The 21,985-nt window shown below is 42.2% G+C and overlaps 1 protein-coding gene across 1 annotated transcript in view; it reads right to left on the minus strand.

Annotated features, from left to right (window-relative positions):
• The window catches only part of ADAMTS17 (ADAM metallopeptidase with thrombospondin type 1 motif 17), a 181,479-nt gene that overhangs the window by 44,381 nt on the left and 115,113 nt on the right, over positions 1–21,985 (minus strand). The window contains exons 15-18 of the mRNA XM_051628580.1: positions 16,177–16,297; positions 13,639–13,713; positions 8,130–8,210; positions 2,111–2,268 (exon numbers count right to left, since the gene is read on the minus strand). Of these exons, the coding sequence (XP_051484540.1) occupies positions 2,111–2,268; positions 8,130–8,210; positions 13,639–13,713; positions 16,177–16,297 (435 nt within the window). The remainder of the gene's footprint in view (positions 1–2,110; positions 2,269–8,129; positions 8,211–13,638; positions 13,714–16,176; positions 16,298–21,985) is intronic.

Here is a 21,985-nt window from a genome sequence, read left to right on the forward strand (position 1 = left end):
AATTTCATGCAATTTCGTAGCCATATATAATTGGGGGGTGTGTGTATGTGTGTATAATTGGTTTCAAATGCAGGTCACAATGGACTGACTGAAGCTTCTGGCTCTTTGACAGTCCAGTGTATTCCACCACTGTTTGAACAACAGTTTTCTATTTAAGGTAACTGGTAACCATCCTGCCTTTCTTGCATTGAAAGAATGAAACACACTACCCTGTATCAAGAAAAAGATTAATATCTGATTTGAAGAAAAGACTTCACATGTGTTTTGTTTATGACTGGCAGAGATTTTAAGCCACATGCGTTTTTTTTAAAGGTCTGGTAACTTCTATTTTCCTCCTTTTTAATCACTTCTGGGGAGAAGGTGAAGAAGGAAAATTTCCTCTGCTCTTATGTGCTGAAAAGGATACTCATGGAGAACCTCAGAATCACTAGTTTCCTATGCTAGTTGCTTACCCCTTAATGAAGGAGAAATGAGTATTTCTTTAAAAACAAAGCTCTGTTGATGCTGAAGTTCACAGACTCTGGTACCAGATTTTACTGCAGTACATGAAGTAACACCCTGGGAGGTTCAAAGAGCTGGCAAAGGAACCCCACACAGCATCTTCACAAACGGTACCTGTGCAACTCCTTTGTCTCACTTGAGGTTAGGGAGACCTTGGCAGTACAAGACACTCTGTTAGAATCCTGGTTTCAGGAGGGAAAACTTGTGTTAAGGCCAAAGTCAAGCAGAAGCTGACTTTTCTGATGAAGATGGCTCTTCTATAGACTTTCCTTGTGTGGGCAGACCTTGAATCCCATGGCTGAGACAGGAAGGTGTCAGTGTGCCCAATGCTGCACCACTATTTCAGTAAAAGCCTCTCTGAATCCAGCTTTACACTGGCCTATATGTGAACCTAGTAAACTCAGTCATCTGTCTATTTAATAAAGTGAAGACAAAACACTTCATCTTCCTATGCAGCATATTTTGACACAGGGAAAGTACTGACAAAGTTGAGTATTAGTGTGTGTCTGTGTCTCTGTCTCTGTGTGTGTGTGTGTGTAAAAAGTTCAAGCAACCTTAGAGCTTTTCAAACAGAGCCATGGAATGTTGCACAACAAACCCCAGCAAGCCAAAAAATTCAGGTGAGGAAAGGGAGAGACTGGTGATTTTTAGCAGTGCTTACAGACAGCCTTTAGTGAGCAAACATGGCAAAAATTCACCAGGAAAAGAAAGAGTACACAGAAAAAATGTAATTGGATTAAAAAATTACATTAAACAATGCATACATTGAACCACTCTGTGTGTGTATGCAAACCTTGCTATAGAAACTGCAAAGCTTTCTGCAGACTTCCAACTAGTAACACATATAGGAGACAAGCATTATTACAGCTGTCTTACAGATAGAAATATTAAGGTCACCACCAACATTAAGGGACTGGCCCACAAGTCACCCCATCACCCATTAGTGACAGGACTGGGACAACAATCCTTCTCACCCCTTTGGACTCCTCACTTATGGTCTCACAAAGGAGTCGTATGATTGTTTAGAAAATTACATGCCTGGTTATCAAAAGGACTATGTTGAACACTAGGAAAAACTCTCAAGAGCACATTAAAACAAATAAAATTAAAAACACTGTGTAAAGAAAACACGGAACATTTCTAAGTGCAAGTAAGTCAATACAAATTCAAATGTAACTCTTCTGTTAGAACAACAGTGTATTTAATACAGAATATGCTCTGGCATCAGCTGAGAATATATTTAAGCAAATATCCTTCCATGTTTGTGAGCAGGTAAGTCCATGAAATAAAGGAGGCCCATGGAAAACAATGTCCTCTAGAATGGACCTGTCACATTATCTGCAATACATTACAGGAGTATCCTGTACTGGACACAAGCCTACCAGGACACTGCATATTCTCCCAGAATACAAGATCATCTCTTTTTTAAATAGAGAGCTGGGTTTCTGCAGCCCTTGCAATGCTGCAAAGGGAAGCAAAGACAGGCACTGCAGTATACCTTTAAAACACTCTGGTGAGGAAGCACACAATCAAAATTTTACTTTCAGCTAGGATATAAACCCTTTACGTTGCATCACTTAAGAAACACAAACAAAGGATATCAAGTTACCATCAAGTGCAGTGGTATTTTAGTTGGTCCTTTGGCAGAGATTTTCTCCCACAGACCCCTTCGCACGTACCGGACAGTAGTGCCTGCGATCTGAAACTCACCAGGAAGCTCAATTTTCCAGTCGCTGTTAATGGATCTCTTACTGGAATCTTTTAAAGCTGGAATGAATCAAACACCATGGAATGAAAGGTAAGCAAATTTGTAATTACAATGTGGACTACTAAGCTTCTGTCTCAGCCTACCTGAAGTACAAGATGCAGTAGCCTTGTAAAAGATGTGAGCATAAAAGGAAAAAAATAGTATCATTTTAGCTGCCTCATCATCATGTTTGTAGCTTGGGCACACTCTGTGTTCAAAAGCAGAACCAGCTTTTGAAACTGTATTTTCCCAAGCTTTTCTTGAGAAAAAGATCTATCATATCTCTGTGTTGATACACACAACAAAATTTCCAAGTGCAAAATGGAACTGTTCCTGAGTTTGTGTGTGCTCCATAATGCATCCATTCAGCTGTTGTAAAGAGAAGTCAAGTCACAAAGCTGAGACTGGGCAGTGAACAGAACTTGAGCTTGGCAGATGTGTCCAACACCCCCTCAAGCCTAGAAGGCAGAATATTCCAGCCTGGAAGCACTACCTACAGGCACAACTTAGAGTGGCCCTTAGATTGTTGTAAATTACTCCAGAAGTTTTTTTGCAAGCTAAAAAAATGGGATTATAAAGCCATTCTAAAGCTTCAGCATCAGGAATTAGCAGAACCTATGCTCAGGATACTTCCTGTTGTCTTACTTGCTCTCAAAAGGCAGAAGCAGTTGAGATACAATCTACTCCTGGGTTTGATGGAAAACAGGTCACAAGTAAACTACACCAGCAGGCAAGGAACAGCCTTTTACAGCCACCCTCCCTTCAGAGTCCATGAGCAGGGTACACGTGCCTGAAGTCACATCTGTCCTGTCAGAAATGCCTCAGTAAGGACAACAAAAAGAGCTCTACTGCAGAAGGAAGCCCTGTAAGATTAATATTGAGAAGATACTTGGGATAACATGTCCTTTCTTCCAGCTTAACCTATTGCATCAGCATCACTGATGCCCTTCAAATGTTGAAAGACAACTCCAGCCACAAGGACATCGCATTACTGCTGACTCACCAGGGCAAGCTCATTTAGGGGTTTGTGTGTTTTCTACATTAGAACAGAAGCACAGTTATTCAGATGTCTGTGCAATGCACTGAGGGAAGAGAACATTTGCAGACCCTGTTCTAACAGAGAGAAAGTCTCAAGCTCCTTTGTGGAGATCCGTGACTCATGAACAAATCTGCCCTGACACCAGACAAACAGAACAGCCCATGTGTTGCTGGGCTTCCATAGGTCAAGGTTAACTGTGTCTTTTGCCTAAGCCTTTAACAAGAGGTTTGCTTACCCTCCAGCATTTTGATGCCTATTTGATTCTCTTCCAGTAATAAACACAACCTTGGCTTTCACTTAAGTGAGTGTGTTGCAAGAAGGTAAGAGAAGCTGATTTAAAGCCCTTTCAAGTCAATAGGAAAAATCTCCCATTGTCATCTCCTTGGATCAAGTCTCTACGGCCAGCAAAGTTCTAGGTGTGCTTAGGCTATATATAATTGCCTAAGATGCACACGAGACAAGGAACTGGACTTGTCAGCACAGCTGACTTACCACTTGGGTCTAATTTACTGTGGGACTGCTTGTGGTCATACTGGGCTACTCCACATAGACCTTCCTTTTATTTCAGTTGGCCACATTTAACACCTTTCTACAGCTATTACAATGAAGCTTCCCTCGAGAAATGCAGGGTCAGCTTACCCCTACCTCAAATGAGGTTTAGGAGGAAGGAAAACCCTGTTAGATTTCTCTTTAGGGGTTTCCTGAAAAACTGATCTCAGATCCCAAAAAGCCTGCCAAAGGTAAGAGGAGATATCTGAGGTGATTCCAGCACAAGGCACCACCTCCACGTGGAAAGCCATTTTTATACTATTCTGCATACAGTGAACAGACATGTTTCCAGGCACCTGGGAACTTGTTAAAATGGTCCCTAGCATCCCTTGTGGCCCGGGTCAACTTGAATTCTCCCAAACAACTCCTAGCATGGGTCAGAATCCAGGACTTTCAAGGGTCCATTCCTAAGAAGCAGTACACAGACAGCTCCTCCACTGGGGGCTGAGAGCCCATACACAAGATGCTCCATGACCACTGATCTCAGTGCCCTGGAATATTTCAGGGCATATTCAATTTACCAGCTGAGCATCATTCATAGTGTCTAACTTCTGGGGAAGTCTAGAGTAGACTGAAGTCACAATGTCCTCTGCAGCCTCTTCTGCCTTTCTGAGGATCTGCATCCTGGGCAGTTATTGGAGAAAGGTGGAGTATCCTTCTGTTCTGCTGCACACAACCTTCCTGACAGCTCTCATGGTCCCATTACAGGCTCCAAAAACATGGAAACTGCAGGTATGGTTTCCTCAGGAGGAGTGGGTTGTATGTGGGGGAAGGTTTTTTTCTGAGGAATGTTCTCTTTGGCACACAGACCAGGGGTATGATGATGGCCTGGTATTTGCCTGCTACAGCAATATAAGTCTGTCTGCGGCTTACTTTCCTTCCTGCTTTGTTCCTCAATCTACAAAGTACCTTCTGCAAACTTCAGACAGAATTCTCAGGCAGGATTGCTTTCCTCTGTCAAAGCCTAGTGGCTTCCAGGCAGATCAAAGCACCCATCACACTGGCCTTGAGGAGCTGTGAACACAACTAATCAAAGCTGAGGATGAAATAAAACTATCTCCTTGCAGTGTGTCTGACTAGTAAAGATCTCACAGCACATGCTCAAATCAGAGTCTAAGAGCTTGAATGACAAAAACTATGCTTTGGTTCCAGATCATCACCAAAGGAAGAGCTTGCTGATGAAAACCAAAATGTTTAATCTTTGTGGATCTCTTCTGGGAAAGGTTTGGTTTTGATTGCTGCAGACATTGCTGCCTTAGTGATTGAGGAGATGGAGAGTTTGGGAACAACTCTGTTTCCAAAAGTACTCCTTGAGGATTACAGGAATTATACCAGACACTGAACAGAGTATTTGGGGCAAAGTGTTTTCACCACTGTTTGTCTTTCCTGCCCATGAGTGCACCATCAGCAGGGATAAAACTGCTTTTTCTCCAGTGGCTTTTGTCACACACAGCTGTTGCAGACCTGGCCCTACCCAGCCCCAGAGAGGACAATACTAAATCCAGCGGGGTGAACAGGGCCTTTGGCTCTTATTGAACGCTCTGCTTTTCACCCAGGCATTGCAGAAGCACTTTGCAAGACAGCAAGTATCTTTACTGCCATTTTAGAGAATAAGCAAAGCATGCAACCAAGAACATTTGCCCAATATCCTTGAGAGCTCAGTGGCAGGAACTGAGGAGACCAGGATACATGCAGTCTTCTCTGACAAAACTTGTCTAACTGTGCTGGAAAAGCCCAAACAGGTAAGCAGCTGTGAGCTCTTTTTGCCAAACAGTCCTCACTGATTTAAGCTAGCACTTATTTATTCTGCCTCGGACACCTGGCTGCAGTTCTCCTGGGAGCCTATGCCTCAAATAGGCTAGCAAAGTGCATCTTTCTCTTCTGCCCTTTGTGGGTGCATTTAGGCAGTAGCAAGAATCCACTGTTCTACCTCTAAGCTTTTTCTGGCTCAAAGTTGTACAGTAGAAGAGAAAAAGAAAAAGGAACCCCAGCAACAACCCATAACTTCTTTTCTTCTTGTTGGCTGGAGGACGGGAACTGACCAATCAATTTCTAAACCTGGCATCTAGTCAGATCTTTATTTCCACCTTGGGTCTCTCCAGCTTGCTTCCCAGCCTGCGGACACAAGCTGCAGAGGCATTTCCTGTTCAAGGTGGTTTTTCAGGGTTACAGCCAGCCAAGGCAGCCAGCGTGGGTTGCCTGTAGGTGGAGTGAAATTCTTCAGGCACTGCTCCCAGCACATGGAATAATGATTCCAAATTATGCTGGGCTCATTTCCAAAGTGCTGTACCTGGTTCTGTATGAGAACAGGACCTGATTGGACTCAACTCTGTGAGTGTAATTGAAACAGAAAATCCTTCCATACTCAGACCTGCACTTACGAGGCATTGTGAGGCCTATCAAGTGACTGGACTTTGTTTTCTTGGTCATCTTTTTCTGTCCTGTTGGAACACTCCTGCTGCTATTCTTCAGGTAAGGTTAGCAAGAAATTGGGTATCTGTTCTTTGTGTCTAGTGTTCCTTGAAAGAGAAAATCCTGGAAAGCGTAGAGAGATTCTCCTGTTTTGTGACCATGAACCAAAGACCTAAAGGCATTCAGAAGCTCTAAAACAGCCACATTTGTATCTGTCTGTATGGGATGGACACAGTCTGCTTTCAAATATATGCAATCCTAATCTTCACCACGCAGTAGGGAAAATACCTGCTTTAGTCAAAGTTATGTGGTCACAATGAAGGGCAGTCACTAGCTTCAAGTGAGACTCTCAGTGCTGCAGCTACCTGCCAAAGCCCAAGCCCTGGACAAATACCCTCTGCAAATCCCACCAAGACAAACAAAAAAGCTGGCTTCCAGAAGGCAGAGGATTTGCAAAACCCAAGGAAACACTGGCTCTCACTGTTCCACCAGTGCTTTGCTAAGTCAAACATCTTACGTGTAGGCGTAGTCCTCTCCCAGCAGGCTGGCAGCAGCACTGGGTGATATGGTGATAACAGCAGCAGTGATATGTGCTTCCTACCAAGAAGTGGCACAAATGCCAATGCTCTCGACCTAAGGGTAGCTGAATGACATTATTTGCCCTTTTTTCCCCTCTGAATTTGGAATAAAGACAGAGAACAAAAGTATCTTTCCCAACTTCAGTTGCACCTCAAGACAGAAAACCAGTGGCACTAGAACTCAAATCCTGAGACACAAACACTATGTAAATGTTTTCAGCAGCATCTTATACCCCAATACTGGATATTAACATCTCTTTTTGGCTGCAGAGATGGAGGATTGTAAGTAAAGAACATGGAAATCAAAACCCAAGATATGAACTTTGTTACTGACTCCTGCATATCCATAAGCAAGTTCCAACACCTCAGTTCCCCCTTCTGCAAACAGAAAGCAACAAACTTTTTAATCCTCTCAGAGTTCCTACCACAAACTTGATATATTTTTGGAAGCAATTCCATCTTTCAGAGTGCTTTTCTATCCTAAAACCTTGCAGTGTCTCTACTCTGAGAAGTTCACTTTGAGAGAACCAGAACATGCATGCACAAGTACCCAATACTTCCCAGACTAAGGGGCAACTGGAACATGTACCTGTTGAACCACTGCAATAATTATCAGCACATGGAAAGGCTGAAATACTGACACAGAATGACAAAAATCATGTGTTAATGAGCTCATCAGCTACAAAAAGAGCTTAGGTTTGACAACACAGGGACCTATAAGCTGCAAAAGTTCACTGAACAAAGGAGCAAGACTGGGATTTTCTCCTACTCTTTTGTTTTCCCACACAGCATATAACACTTGAGTGACAGAAGAATTCTCCCATTTACATGTGGCTGTGCAGCTCTGAGGGTGCAAAGTATGTTTCCATGTGCTGGGTGATATCAGCTGCCCTGTCCTGCCTCTGCTCCAGTCTGAGCTGGGCACCTTTTGATCTGTATCTCTGCCATTCCTTACTCTCAATGTACTGTCCTCCTTCCCACTTTCTCCCAAAGTGTTGTGTGCTCCTGGCAGCTGCATTCAACCCAGTGCCAAGTTCTGTTCAGGAATTCTTCTGTCTATATAAAAGTATTCTCTGGTCCAGGCTGCACAGGGCCTGTAAATGTCACACACTATCACATCAAGCAAACATCATGAAACCAAGCCACAAAAGCAGAGAGAGATTGAAACAAGAATGAAACCAACAGCTGCTTCCTGGCAACAACAAACCTGTCATATTACAGGTCATTCAGAGAAGGGTCATTTTAACAGAAAACAGAGCTGAGTTTTAAATCAACACTTCTTTTCTTTCTTTTATCTTTTTACCCAGAAAACTGTGAGCAGGTTTATCCTCAACCACTCGGATCCGCCGGGCACCTGCAGGGATCACAGCTGCCTCGATGTAACCTAAGGCAACAAAAGAGCAAATGATGAGAGTGTGACACAGACAGAAGCACCAATCATTCAGTATCTCACCATGAAAAAATCAACTCCTGCCCAGGTTGGGGAATGGGTGGGAAACACTTCAATTGAGATCCCTGCCTGGGCAGCCAAGTTTCACTGCTGTGACATGCATGGTTATGGGTAACATCTCAGCCTGGGCAGAGGGAGAGAAATGCAGGTGTGTTGCTTCATCATGAGTTCAGGCTTGTGCTTGGGCCTAATTTGATTTACTTCCTTTGAATCACCCTGGCTCTCCTGCAGTACTGATAGGGGTGTATGGGGACTGTTCCTAACCTGATGCACTGTGTCACCATCAGGACCAAAACTGTGCAACACAGAGCAGACATCTGTGATCTGAAATGAAGTTTCCAGGAGATGCTCCTGCTTTCTATTCCCAGTCAAGGCTGTGATCATTATCAGAAAGGTCTCACTTCCACAAAACATTTTGGTGATGCTAAAACTAAACAGCAGGAATTAGTGGGACAACTGGGGGAAAAAGATTTGGTTTCACTTACACTTCAGCTTTACACAAAAATTCTCAAGGATATAATGGCAACAGTCTCCTTGCACTGGGCTGCTAAACAGAATTCCACAGCTTAGATTTAATGCAACAACAGAGCTGAAGGTCTCTCAAGGACTGACCACCAGTGACCTACAAACACTGCCAGCAGATGCACAGGCCAAATTAGACCATCTGAGCATCTGACACATTAGGAAAGTTTTTACAGCACCCCATAATATTTTTATAGAATTCTCTTGGTTTTATCTTTCTGAAACTCTCTTGGCCTCTTCATACTTCAACAACCAGCAATAAGATGCATTTATACCACTTTTGACTAGCAGAATAACAGTAAGGATAATTAGGAGCTACAAGGAAATGCAGCCTATTTTGCCCCATCACAGAGCCACGTGGAGTCATGTACTTGTCCCATGGGGTAGAAGTGGTGCCTTTAAACTATAAAGCTGGGGAACATTAGGACCCATCTCAAAGGTCTGGGAGCCAGGCAGAATTTTTCCAACTCTGAATCAGGCCTTTGTAAATGACACTAATCTTGTCACAAACATGATTTGATTCCTTCTAATTGGCCACCCAGTTTACTTTGCAGTGTACAACTTGGCACCTCTTTTGGGTTTTTGCTTTCCCCTTTCTTTTAGATGTTAAGTAGCTTATCCTGTATGTTCCTTCATCCCTTTCTTTGCTTTACAGGGCTGTGTGAAACTGTTCTGTGTCAGCCCTGCCTTTATGGAAATTGTGGACAGTCTAGAGCAGTGGGCTGGAGAAGTACTGGCTTGAGGAACAGTGACTCCTCTAGCATTCAGCCATGTTTGGAGAGCTATTTTAGAGACAAGTGCAGCTGCCTGGTAGTGCTTCTGCTACACTGACACAGGGGACCTCAAAGAAGGATGTTGACAACCTCATGCATCTCAGGACTAAGTGGTTCTGTTACCACTATGACACAGAGTGGGACAGCTGGGGATTTTGGGTTTCAGGATTCATTTCTACCTATGTGAAAAAGCAGTGCCCAGCACCTTTGCTGTGCCCTGAATACAGCTTGAGCTCCTTGTTTCATGAGGTGCATTAGAGGGCCAGAAACATTCCTTCCTTCTCTGATAATTTTAGCTGGATGACATTTTCCCTCTGACCCTTCAGCTCAGTTCTTTTTGCACTTGTTCCCCTTTACTTATTTCCCCTTACTCAGGATATCTCAGGAACAGTCAGTCATCCCTTGTAGGAAATAGAGAAAGAGGGAGAGCAGAACTGCAAACCACATCTGTGTACAGAAGCTGGAGAGGTGGCTCTTCCCATCTGTTGTTACAGTGTGGGATTCACTGGGAAAAATCGTAACTTCCAGGGCTGTTTTTTTTTTTTGAGGCAATACTGAAGTCTTTCATGAAATCAAAGCAAACAGATGTTGGATTTTATTCCAGACATTGCCAGGAGTTGGTTTTTCATCACCTGAGATACCAAATTACAGTCCAACCAGAGTGTTCCAGAAATCAAACATCCTCACTGCACCCCATGCATCTGCATACAGACCCGAGCACCAATTGCCACCAGACATGAGCACACAGCAGAGTGTGATTAATGACAGTCCATCATGGGCCCTGTGACACACCTGAACACCCCTGTTAGGAAGCCAGTTTGGAACATGCCCAAGTTTCAGGTAATTTAATGTACCTACTGGGGGACTATTTACTTATTTTTTAAAATCACATGCCAGACACAAATGCCCAGAGCTAAATCATGCAGGCGTTGGATACAAAGTTACATGGAATTTAGTGGAAAACCAGTCACTAACTTCAGTGCACTTTGGATCCCTCCCCTGACCCAGCAGCAGCCAGGAGTGTGTCACTCTGCTCAGAGGTGAGTGAGCTGTGGAGCTGTGCTTGAGGTTCAGCTGGTGCCATAAATACACTCTCATTTCATCACTGTGCCATGAGAGAAACAGCACGTGGAAAAGCTGACTTTCATGTTACTTCTTACAATGGTAAATAGTGGAGTGTAAGCTATTAATAGCATATTAGTTCAGGAGACTATTTAGTTTGGTCTTATACCAGATTTTTCTCCTCATGTAATTTCTAATCCTGATTGATGGCTTTTGGGGGTTGTATTCACAGCTCCTGAATAAGAAGAAACATACTGTGCTAACTCACTGAGATCGTGTGGCACACACCTGACTGCTGACCATCACTCTTCTGTTACTGAACTGGGAACCACTTTGCAGTCCTGTGGATCTGACCTGTCCTTTCAGAGACGAAGCAGAATTCTTGGGCATGTCCCACCAGGAGTGTTTTGACACTCTCATTCATTATTTCCAGCAACATTGTGTGGGTTAGTGGTCAAATCCTATTGCAAACAGACTATGTAACATCTGTGCAAATTTGCCACAGGTACAAACTCAGGTGGCTACTCCAGTCCAATCCTTGGAGCTAATGTGAGGCTTCTGGTCACAGAATATTGCTGATCTTTGAGATAACTGCACAAGAAAACACCTCCATTGTTTTCCAGGCACATTTTATTAAGCAAACTGTAACTGCAGATTGCCAGAAAGATTATCAAGTGTCAGCTAGTAAGACCAAAAAACATCTCAGTGCTGGCCCTGAATCAAGGACTCTGAGAGATCTGTTAGGTCTTAGGATAATTGTCTGCAAAACAGGGGTTTGCAAGGTTGGGCTTAAAGTTCAGCTTTAAATGAGGAACTGGTTAAAGACTGATGAGATTTGGCAACAATCGGGCAGTATTTCTAGTAATTTCACCCATAAATCAGCCTGTTAAGATGAAGCTTTGAAAACACAACAGGAGAACTTCATTATTTGATAATTTATAGTGCTGTGTGTAGTATACTCCACCTTGGGAACAGTTACTTTGGCATGCACCAATCTTTCTGGATAATCTGCATTACATCAGTGTCTCAGCAATGCAAGACTGTGATTGAAGCAAATCCTAGATACTAATTATATGGTGTAACTCACATTAGGAGAGACACCAGAACAAAGAGGTGGCTTTGTCATCAAGGAGATTAATATGTGACCAGTGGCTACTGTATCTTCATTTCAATGCTGGAGAGATTTGCAAGAGGAAAGCCACTCACACAGGAAAATCCACTGTTAGCCATTGTTATTACTCCCAGAAAGAACAGAAAGTTTAGTTTGAACTTCAGATTGTCACTGATTGACTACAAAACTTCTCCTGGTTTACACTGCAACGAAAGATGGACTCAGAGGTAAAGGAAAAATTATCCCATGGCTGAAAGTACTGATGTCTGGGCACTGTAGCTTCATATCTAACTATTGAACACACATGGAAACAAGGTGTGAGAAAGTCAACAGTGCTCATTCCATTATCAAACTTCCCAAAAGTGCTTTGAACAAAGACCTCGGGGTAGAAGCCAAGGAAATCAGACTGTCCTGCCTACCTACTGGTCATGGCCAGCACAGCTTCCGTAAGATTTTTTGTTTAAGAACCAGCTGGGCATCTCAGTTTCCATGGCCCTTCCCACCTTGCACCTTTTGCCTGGTGCTAGTTGTTGCAGTGGAGTAGAAACATGTCCAGGAGTAACTACATGCCCATTTTCTGAGTAGTTGTGATGAGTCTTGCTCTAAGCTTCAGAGTAAATTCCTCCATCAGCATCTGTCTCTTTCCAGCCATGGGATAGCTCATTTGGAAGAAAATTATTTCACTAGGGAGCCATGGATAGATCTCAAAGCCTCATACCATTGCTGAGAAGTTGGTTGCTGAGATTTCTAACTTTCATGTTTTGATTAAACCCTTCCAAGACATCCCAGAGTTAGACATAGGGTTTTATTTTCTGATAATTTAGGTGTAAACTCCACAGACAAAAAAAAAAGTTTCTTACATTGGCTAAAGATGTTCCTAGACAGTACTACAGCACTACTGTTCAAGTATCCTTCCTTTCTTTTAAATATGTGCTGGACAAGTAACACAATAAAAAGCCTGCTTCTTCACCATCTTAAAAAGAAAAATTGCTAGCAAAGACACACTCTTCATTTCCACAACTGGCATATCCCACCTTATTATGTTCTGCCATTAAAAAGATCCAAATATCTGTGCACCTTCATTTGGATCAGAAGCGAAGGGCAGCAATGAAAATCTTGATATGGCTGAGAAAAATCCAGAGAGCCAGACGCAGGTCTCATTCCTAGTGCAGGTCTCTGAGCATTACAGGCACAGCCTTGCAGTCTGGACAGAAGAAGTCAGTGATAAATCAGCTACCCAACAGATATGAGCCAAAGAGCTGTCCTTTATTTCCAGGGCCTCTGTACAGTGGCAGGGAGACAGAGATGGCCTTCAGAACAAGTCTGTGTTTGTTTTTGAAAAATTATTTTGTAGAAATAGGGACAGGGCATGCTGCCAGCCAAAAGTAAACCTCAGTCTAAACAGTGCATTCAGCTGGCCTACTGACGACAGCCAGCTGCACACAAGTGTATGTGACATTTAGCATCACAAATAAAGGCTTCTGACCTTCTCCCCAAAAAAGAAATGGAATCCATTTACAGCTGGGTCACCCTGGATCACAGGTGGCAAAATCTGAACTGCTGGACCTCTATGAGGCACTTTGAATGTACCACCATCATGTCCCACCAGGGTGGTAGAACCTTATCTGTGACACTAAGGTTGGGAAAAAAAGAAATAGGCCCAGTTCTTTTTACTCAATTAATGAAAATTTGGCTTGCTCTCATGCAGAAAAGCCTTTCTAAAAGGAAAGGCTCTGTAGATATTTGTGACAAACCAAGCTAAATAGTAAAAGGGCTTGAAGTTTATCCATGGCTTTTGATACTAATCTCCCCATCTAATCCAAAGACAAAGAACCAACACCAAAGGATGTCACCAACACCCACTGACACTATAAACAGCATTCAAGTATCTTACACGAGAAACACTTGGGAACAGCCTTTGCCTTTGCCATCACACATGTGGAAACCTTCTTACAATGACTATTGGTTACTAAGAAACAGAAAGGAGTTGGCATGGATTTAGTTCAGTGAATAGGGCTCGACAACATCATTTGCAATCACAGGACATACAGGGACCAATCCCACAGTCAACGGAGGCCCATGTGCAGAGCAGCTGAGGACCTGGCCCAAAGGTTCAGCTGCAACTCCCAAAACAGACACCACTCCAAAACAATCAGTGTCTTGACATTTGAAGTCTGTTCTCTTTTGCAATAATAAATCAGCATACTTGACTCAGCGTGTTGGCCTTGACTTGGACCACAGCAAGTTCATGGGGATTTGCCACTGACCTCTGCAATGATTTACAGATCCAAGCCCTGAATCTGTTACCCTGGTCAGATTTCTGTACCTATTTGCTTAAATGACATTTTCAAGAAAAAGGGCCTTTTTTTTTTCTTGAGTAACCTCGTGTTCACTTCTGATACCTCAGACCCAACCTTGGAGCTTTGCCTACTCCATGAAGATTATAAAGTTAACCTGAGGTCCTCATTTTGCAAAACAGCAGGATATGAAAGAGCAACTGATGGGAGGAACTCCCAATTCATAAAGTGTTCGCAGAATTGGGGCTGGGAATCATAACTGAAACCAACAAGTGGTTTTCAGTGCCTAAAATAAAAAAAAACCTAAAGGAGGAAAACATGAACAGTGAACAATTAAAAGACTTTCCATTTTAGTAGGCTAGGATGCTCATTAAAAGAGCATAATTAAAAAAAATTAAAAAACAGATGCTTTTCAACCTGGAAGAAGATTGCTTGGCATATCATGGATGTCACTTTTTAGAACTATGCCCACATAAAATTTAATTCCCTTTAAAATTAATAAATAAAAACATCTAATAAATGTTTATATCATTATAAAAGTAAAAATAATTAACTTGTAGAATATGTGACACTGCATTGATAAAGCAACGTTTTGACAGATTTATGCTTATCAGATAATCAGCAAAGAAAAAGGATCAATAAATAAATGCTTGAACAGCCATCTCTTCTTATTAGGTTACAGAGTGCTGGGGGTGAAAGCCTCCTGCAGTGTCCTGGCAGCTAAACCACCATTAAGGCTGAAAATGTTTTGTTCTTACAGCCTTGTAAAGTTACCACCCTCAAGCAGTCTCTATAGTTGGAAACGGGTGCAACCTCATGGCAGTGACCCAGAAACTTCTTATTTATCTGCACAAAATGTTTTGTAGTCTCATTGGGAAAGATAAGAGATAGTTATTCTTTGGGAGCAATTAAGAAGTTCATGAACAGCTACAAAATCCTCTACAGAAATGGAGAATAGGTTGGTTTTTTTTCAATGGAAAGGAGAAACTTTTCCCACCACTTGCATCGAACACAAATGTCTTGACATAAGTAGGTGGAAAATATCTGAGACATGAGTCAAGGGCAGTAATGCAGGAAATCATTCAACAGGTTGGTCTAGCAATCTGACAGCACAAATGTGCTCCAGGAAGATGTGGTGCAGGTGGGAAATCCTACCTGCAAATCAGAGGAGGTGACAGATCATAGCTGGCTCCACAGATAAGGAGGAGGAGGAGGGTGCAGAGGAAAAGGTCAACGAACAAAATCAAAGCTTTGGACTTCAGTGCTGAGACTGTGATTGAAGGAAGCTACTAAGTACTGGTGCTGCTTTAGTAACTAAACAAAACTGAAGTGTGGGCTTAAAGGGAATCTCTTTGTGCTTTGCTGAATTCAATCCCAGAGTAGCACATATTGAATAGATTTCTCCAAACAGAAATGGCAATTCTGTATTCACCAAACGTGAAATATTTTTTTTCTGGACAATTCCTTCCTTTTGGAACAGTTTCCAAGCCCCGAATCTGGCTTTCCCTCCCTTTGCCTGATTAGGATGTATGATAACAGGTCTCTCAGAAGCTCAATACAGAGACTCTGGAACAAAGACTAATTCAAACACCAAGCTGTACATACATTAATGTGTAACAAGAGAGGACAAAGTCTTAACTTTGACTAGAAGCTCTTGTATCCTATAATGGACACTATTGCTGGCAGGGAATCAGTAAAAATATTCAGAGGGGAGAGCTCCTACATTTAGCTGAGATATCCTGATTATAACATGAATCATCTGCAACGTGCAAGTGCATCATTCTGAGCTCTCAAAGAGCTCAAAGATGGTGCTGAAATCAGACTTCTCTCCCACTGGTAAAGATACTGTGATCCTGTCTCTTATTTAAAATCAACAGCACTGGTAGCATTCAAAACAAGAAACACAACTTCATTCTGAATTTCAGACAGAGGCAATGGCTGGAATCTGGGCAACCAAATAAGAAGCAGACAGAATATCACATTTTAATTGAGTTGGGTTTTGTTTTGTGTTTCTTAAGTGTTTACAGGATCAGCTGGGTCCAATGCTATCCAAGAGCTCTCACTAACACTCTTTAATCTCCTCAGGCAGTTAAGAGAACCTCTGCTCCACTAAAATGCTGCTGGGGGTTACTCACCCATCCCCTTGGTGTGGTTGAAGTCTCCTTTCACCACTTTACAGCTTTTCCCATCACCACTGCAGATTCCACAGCGATCCTCTTTGGCAGCTGAGCCAATGATTCCATCGCAGCCAATTTTCTAATGACAACAACCAGAGGTCCCCATTATTTTGTTAGCAAGGTTAAAGTATCTCTAAACATTGAGCTTAAGACTAAGATAGAAAACTGACTGAATACCAGAATAGGAAGAGAACACTGTGAATGAGGGGAGCACTGACTTGGAACGGTGTTGAGTTGGCTTTTCAACAACCCCCTTCTCTAACACTAAGAACATGAACTTAGATTCAGAAGATTTAACTGAAGAGATTTTCACAAACACTAGTTATTCCAGATATCATCACAGATTTCATAGTAACCCACTCTAACTTCCTTCAAACACAACAGATACTAAAACAATGCTTTGTGTTTATATAGCAATTTCCATCTAAGGAGCTCAAAGACATGCCAAAGAAATGGATCCCTCCTGTGAATCTTCATTTAGGGAAGAGAAAAATGTGACTTCCTTAAATGAAATCTAACCCAAGTCATCAGAATCCTGGACATAGCCCATCACCACCCAAAAATCTTGAGTGATGTTACAAGTTCCAGTGTGCTGCTCACTGAAAGGGCTCTAGGATCTTAACAGGGAGTGTAACATTCAGGTCTGATCACACTTCTGCAATACCTGACAAAATACCTCATTAATCAAATGGCTAAGATACCTGCAATGCTAAAGTACTTCAGTGAAAGCAGATCAGGTTCACATTTGGCCAATCCATACCATAAGATTGCTTACATAGTTATGACATTTTCCAAATGCTTGCACTGTATTAGGCTTAGACATTCAATTGTAAAAAAAAAAATAATAATAAAAAAAAAAATTATTTTACCTAGAGCTTAATTTTAAATGTTATCTTCATAATTTTCTATACCTATCTAAACATTTTCCAATAAAAATCTGCAGTTTTGCTTCCACAGACAGCTATTACTAGAATAGTCCCAGTGTTCTCCCTGTAGCTGTAGAGATTGTCATGCTCATCTCTTCTTATTCACAAACCATTCCCAGGTTATGCTGGTGACCACTGCACATTTATAGATCTTGAGGCTGATAAGACTTATAGTCATTAGTCTATATAAACTGGTTTATGTCCATGTAAGTCCCTCAATATAATCAGTAACTCAGTCTTGAAACATAGATTTCTACTGAATTAAGAGTTGCCATTAAGCAAGTTATTAGCAGAGATTCTACTATTAAAAATAAGTTGAAGATTTACTTTCTGTAGATAAACAGTTTCTTGGCAAATGAGTTAGCAGACTGTCACTAATAATATTTATTTGAATAAGGCTGTTGGGTCTCTCCCTTCCTTGCTTTCTTATGATAAAGCCAGAGGAAAGTTGGAGAGATATCTTAGGGAACAATCAAAATAACAAACATTTTGAAAAATAGGGTAAGCAGGGAAATATTAAGAGAACTTGGGCTGTTTATCTGAGACTGTCTGTGTGTAAGTAATGTCATTTGGACCTGAACTCAAACGTTCTCCTTGTTTCAGAAGACACTGGCCACTGCCTAAGTCCAGATGTATTACAGGGATCAAAGTCTGCCAGCATTCAGACGTGTTCTGCTGCAGTGCCTGTCTGGGTAAACCATGAGAGGCAGACACATGGTGAGAAAGGATGATCATCCTAAAGACAGACAAGGGAAATGCTGCTCAGTAACTCAAACAGCATGTGAGCTGGTGGACGAGAACTACAGGAAAGAACCTGCATAAGTGGGAGTTAAAGAAGGTAGGAAGAAGACCATGGAGTTTCTGGCAGTTGCAATTCTCCAGTCTAAACTTCACAGCCATGTCCAACAAATAATTTTGGGATATTGAATGTGATTCTGCCCCCAAAACAGAAGGATGTCCCAGCAGTTTTCCTTCTAGGAAAATAAATATGATTTATTAATGGGGTTGCTGAAAGGCAGCTGGAAATATATGCCTGCCTGCCACCCTGCTGAGATACTGGAAAGGCTGCACTTAATTTAAGATTCTAGTGCTATCTTTTATTGTACTGCATTGTTACTAGCACTATGTGAGCACACAAATGAATAAAGGGAATATAATGAGTGTTGAACCACACTTATTCCCAGTGCTACACGAGGAGTCTGTAGGACTGTAATGGGGGCAGGCAAAGAATGGGGAGTTAGCAACCAGATGCTTTGCATTTAGGCTGTAGTTTCCCAGCTAATGTAAACCAGTGCAAGCCAGCAAAGCCTCTGAAAGAACCTCCCTCTTCTGACACGGGGTTCATGACAAGCCATTTCGTCCCACATTCACAAGGTCACTGACACACCTTGGCTTGACAGACCCTCTCTGGAGGCATGGAAAGAGCACCCACTGAATCCACAAATGTTCCCCAACCTTTGGTTTTTTTTACTTTTCATCTTCACCTGGATTCCCTGTGAGCAGAGGAGCTGGGAATGGCCCCTGCAGCCCACCCTTCAATGGCACCACCCCTCCCACCCACAGGGCAGACCCAAACCTCTGTCAGTCAGGGCTTGAGGATTAAAGCCCCATCAGGTTCAGGCCAGGAAATTACTTCTTACAAAGGAACATCTTTAAAAAGAATAAAACAGTTTTCTTTCTTGGCTTCAAGATGAAAATTGGTGTGTTCCTACTACTTTATGGGGGAAAAAATACCTTGGAAGCACTTTACTCTTGTCTACAAAAACATTAGAGCCCATTTCCCCTTTCCCTTCCCCAAGCCTTCCAATCATTTCCAAAGTAAAAGTATATTTAATAGCACTACATAATGAAACAGCTTTTGTTAAGATTTGACAATGGATTCCAAAAGCTGCAAAGTAATTTAGAAACAATTTTTAGAGACCACCTTCGTCACTTGGATCCTTTTAAAACTCCCCACATTGAAAATACTCTTAAAACAAGTGACAAGGGGAAAGAGACAGGGCTGGAAGGGTGAGGAAGCAAAACACAGAGAGTATCATCCTTCCTGGGAAGAAAGTATCTGCCAGGAGTCCTTGGGTTGTTAACTGAGAGATATGTCCAGCTCTCTCCAAGGTGAGAAAGCCCATGAAATTCCTGCACTGGGGGCTAGAGGCTCAAGCCTGAGATCCACCTGTCTGGGTGGAAGACCTATTGAGTCTGTACATCATCAGCTTCTCACTGACCTTATGCTGTATGTATTATACTGTCAGTCCTTAAAATAGAGCCATCCTCAACCTGCAGAAAGCTGTCAAAAAAGTAAGGGCTTCATTCACTCATTAATCCTCATTAAGCAGAGGGAAATCCCAAGTTTCACTGCTCAAAAGTCAAGCTTTCATAGTGCAGAAACAATTCCTTAAAGCCCAAATTGTTCAAGGGAGTTATTTGATCCTACCATCTCTAACTTGTTTTATGCTGCTTCCTGTACAGCCCAGCACACTGACCAAGGTAAGGTGTTTTCTGTCATTAAGAAGCAGAAAGGGGAGACTTTACATTCTGAGTTAAGAAAGACCTTGCAAATAACATTCTGTGCGTTTTCTGACCCAAGAGTTCTCCTGAAGCTGAGCAGACTGAGTCCATGGACCAGGCCATCCAGCAATAACAGCTGGATACTTTCAGTTCCATCAGTCTTGAATGGACAGGTGAGAAGGGAAGCAGCGGTGGGTTCTTACCAAGATGATCCATGGAGTAAGCAGGGCCCTTGGAGCTCCTCTGTATTCAGAAGAAAGAATAAATAGGAAAAAGCCAGCCTGGTGTAAGCACCATCTGTTCAGTAGTCTGTGGGAGCATCTGCCACTGTCAGCCCTGTCCTTGGACTCTTGGAGCTTCCCTGTACCATCCAACATGGACTTGTGATATCCATATCTTTGGCAAAAGGACTGATGTTGACACCACCCTGGAGTTCCAGCTTCTGCCTGTAGCAGCTGTTGAAAGCCTGTGGTGCTGCACTACTGCTATTAACAGCATCAATTGGACTAAGAGGAAGCAGATTTTAACCAAAGCCAGTCCCTTGCTCACATTAAAACATGGGAGTTCTGGCAAGAAACCTAAAGATAGTCTTATGGAGCTTCAAGTCCTCAGCATGGACAGTCACAGCAACCCACAGGTTTCTTAATGATCTTCAACCCTGGCAGTCTCCTACTCTGTCACCATGTTTTGGAGCAATACGTTGACCTTTAAATTGGCAGGTAACTGCAGGTAACTGAGCCAAAGGCCTAAAATTCATTCTCTCTGGGCTGATATCTCAGTCCACCCTTCCCTCTCTCCCTCCTCCTTCTTCTCATTTTTATAATTAAACATCTGAAAGTACTGCTTGTTGGGTGGTATTTCCAGCTTCAGTCATTGCTGGCTCCAGCATAGGAAAACTCCTCTTCTGAATACACGTAATTTAGATTATTCTGTGTGAACTACTTTCTGTATTGCTTGGACATTTTTTAATGATATTTTTATTTGTATTTTCAATGGCTGTGCAAGAGCTCAATTGATACAGCCTGCGTGTGTTTTGCTACATAAACACTATTATTTTTGTTATATACACCCACCCTGTGTAAGAAATGACATTGTAGGCTCACAAAACTGTAATGCTTCCCATATGCTGAATTAACTAGCTGTCTCAATGGATCAAACATAAATATTGATGCAACATGTGCCATTTTACAAATTAATCATGTACAGAGCATGCTGGTTATGACAGATTCATCTACACTGACAGTTTTTTCCCCATAACAACCAGTGTCCATTGATACCTCCAGGGATGGACCACATAAAACAGGAATGTACATGTGTGAATGTACATACCTTTGTTTCAAACATGACTGCCCTTGTGGAGGATTATGGGTGTCTGTCAGGATTTGTACAGGAGGGTGAGCCTAGATTCCTAATCAAGCAGTTCATCTGTGAGTTACTTCTATTTCTGTTCCACAACAGATTTTGTGTGATGGATTGGAGTCCACGTAGAAGTTAGTTCAGCAAATATCCTCCAGTCATTTTCCAAGCCTTCAGATTTTATCTGAATCAGAGCAACTCTGCTGGAAGAGGAGACATGCACTGCCTACTTTAAATTACCAATATCTAATCTGCATGAGATGTGTAATTACACTTGCCCACTGCCTTTGTGTTTAGATCACTTAGCAGTTCCTATGGATGCTAGATATAATTATTTTTTATAACCATTTTTTCACATACTGAGCTTGAAGGCTCCGTGTCAAACCCTGTGTTCTGGCAGCAGAGCAGGCTGGATGAGGGAACATGCAAATCATACAAAGCCTTTTCCCACTCCAGCAATTCCTCTGCATCTGTCCTTTGGTTGCTTTCTGCAGTGACCCTTTCTGATCCTTCCAAACCAGCTTCATCTGAATTGATATCTCTGACTTGACCCCACTCTGCCTCTGCCCTGCTTTGTACAAATGCCACCAGGCTGCAGATACCAGAGGATTTTATATCAAGTGTCCATTCTCTAAAAGAGGCATCTATCATGTCAGCTCTGGATTTGAAAATAATATGTATTTCTCAGTATTTGATGTATCTGTAGCCTCCCTTCCAGTCTATTTTTATCTGTTCAAGTCACAAACAAAGCCCAAAGCTTCCAAGGCAGGTAACACAAGGAACTGCCCATTACATGCTCTCTGTGGGTGAACATAGAAGAAAAACGGGGAAACAGCATGATTTTTTTTTTTTCCATATCCCACTGTAAAGTACACTAAAACAGTAGCAAGATATCAACAAAGTCTTGGGTTTTGCCAGTTTGCCTTACTCACCAAAGCCCTGATACTCTTTTTAGGCCTCAGATTTCATTGCTACAGACC

This window comes from Apus apus, chromosome 10, assembly GCF_020740795.1.
Source record: "Apus apus isolate bApuApu2 chromosome 10, bApuApu2.pri.cur, whole genome shotgun sequence".
Taxonomy (NCBI): domain Eukaryota; kingdom Metazoa; phylum Chordata; class Aves; order Apodiformes; family Apodidae; genus Apus; species Apus apus.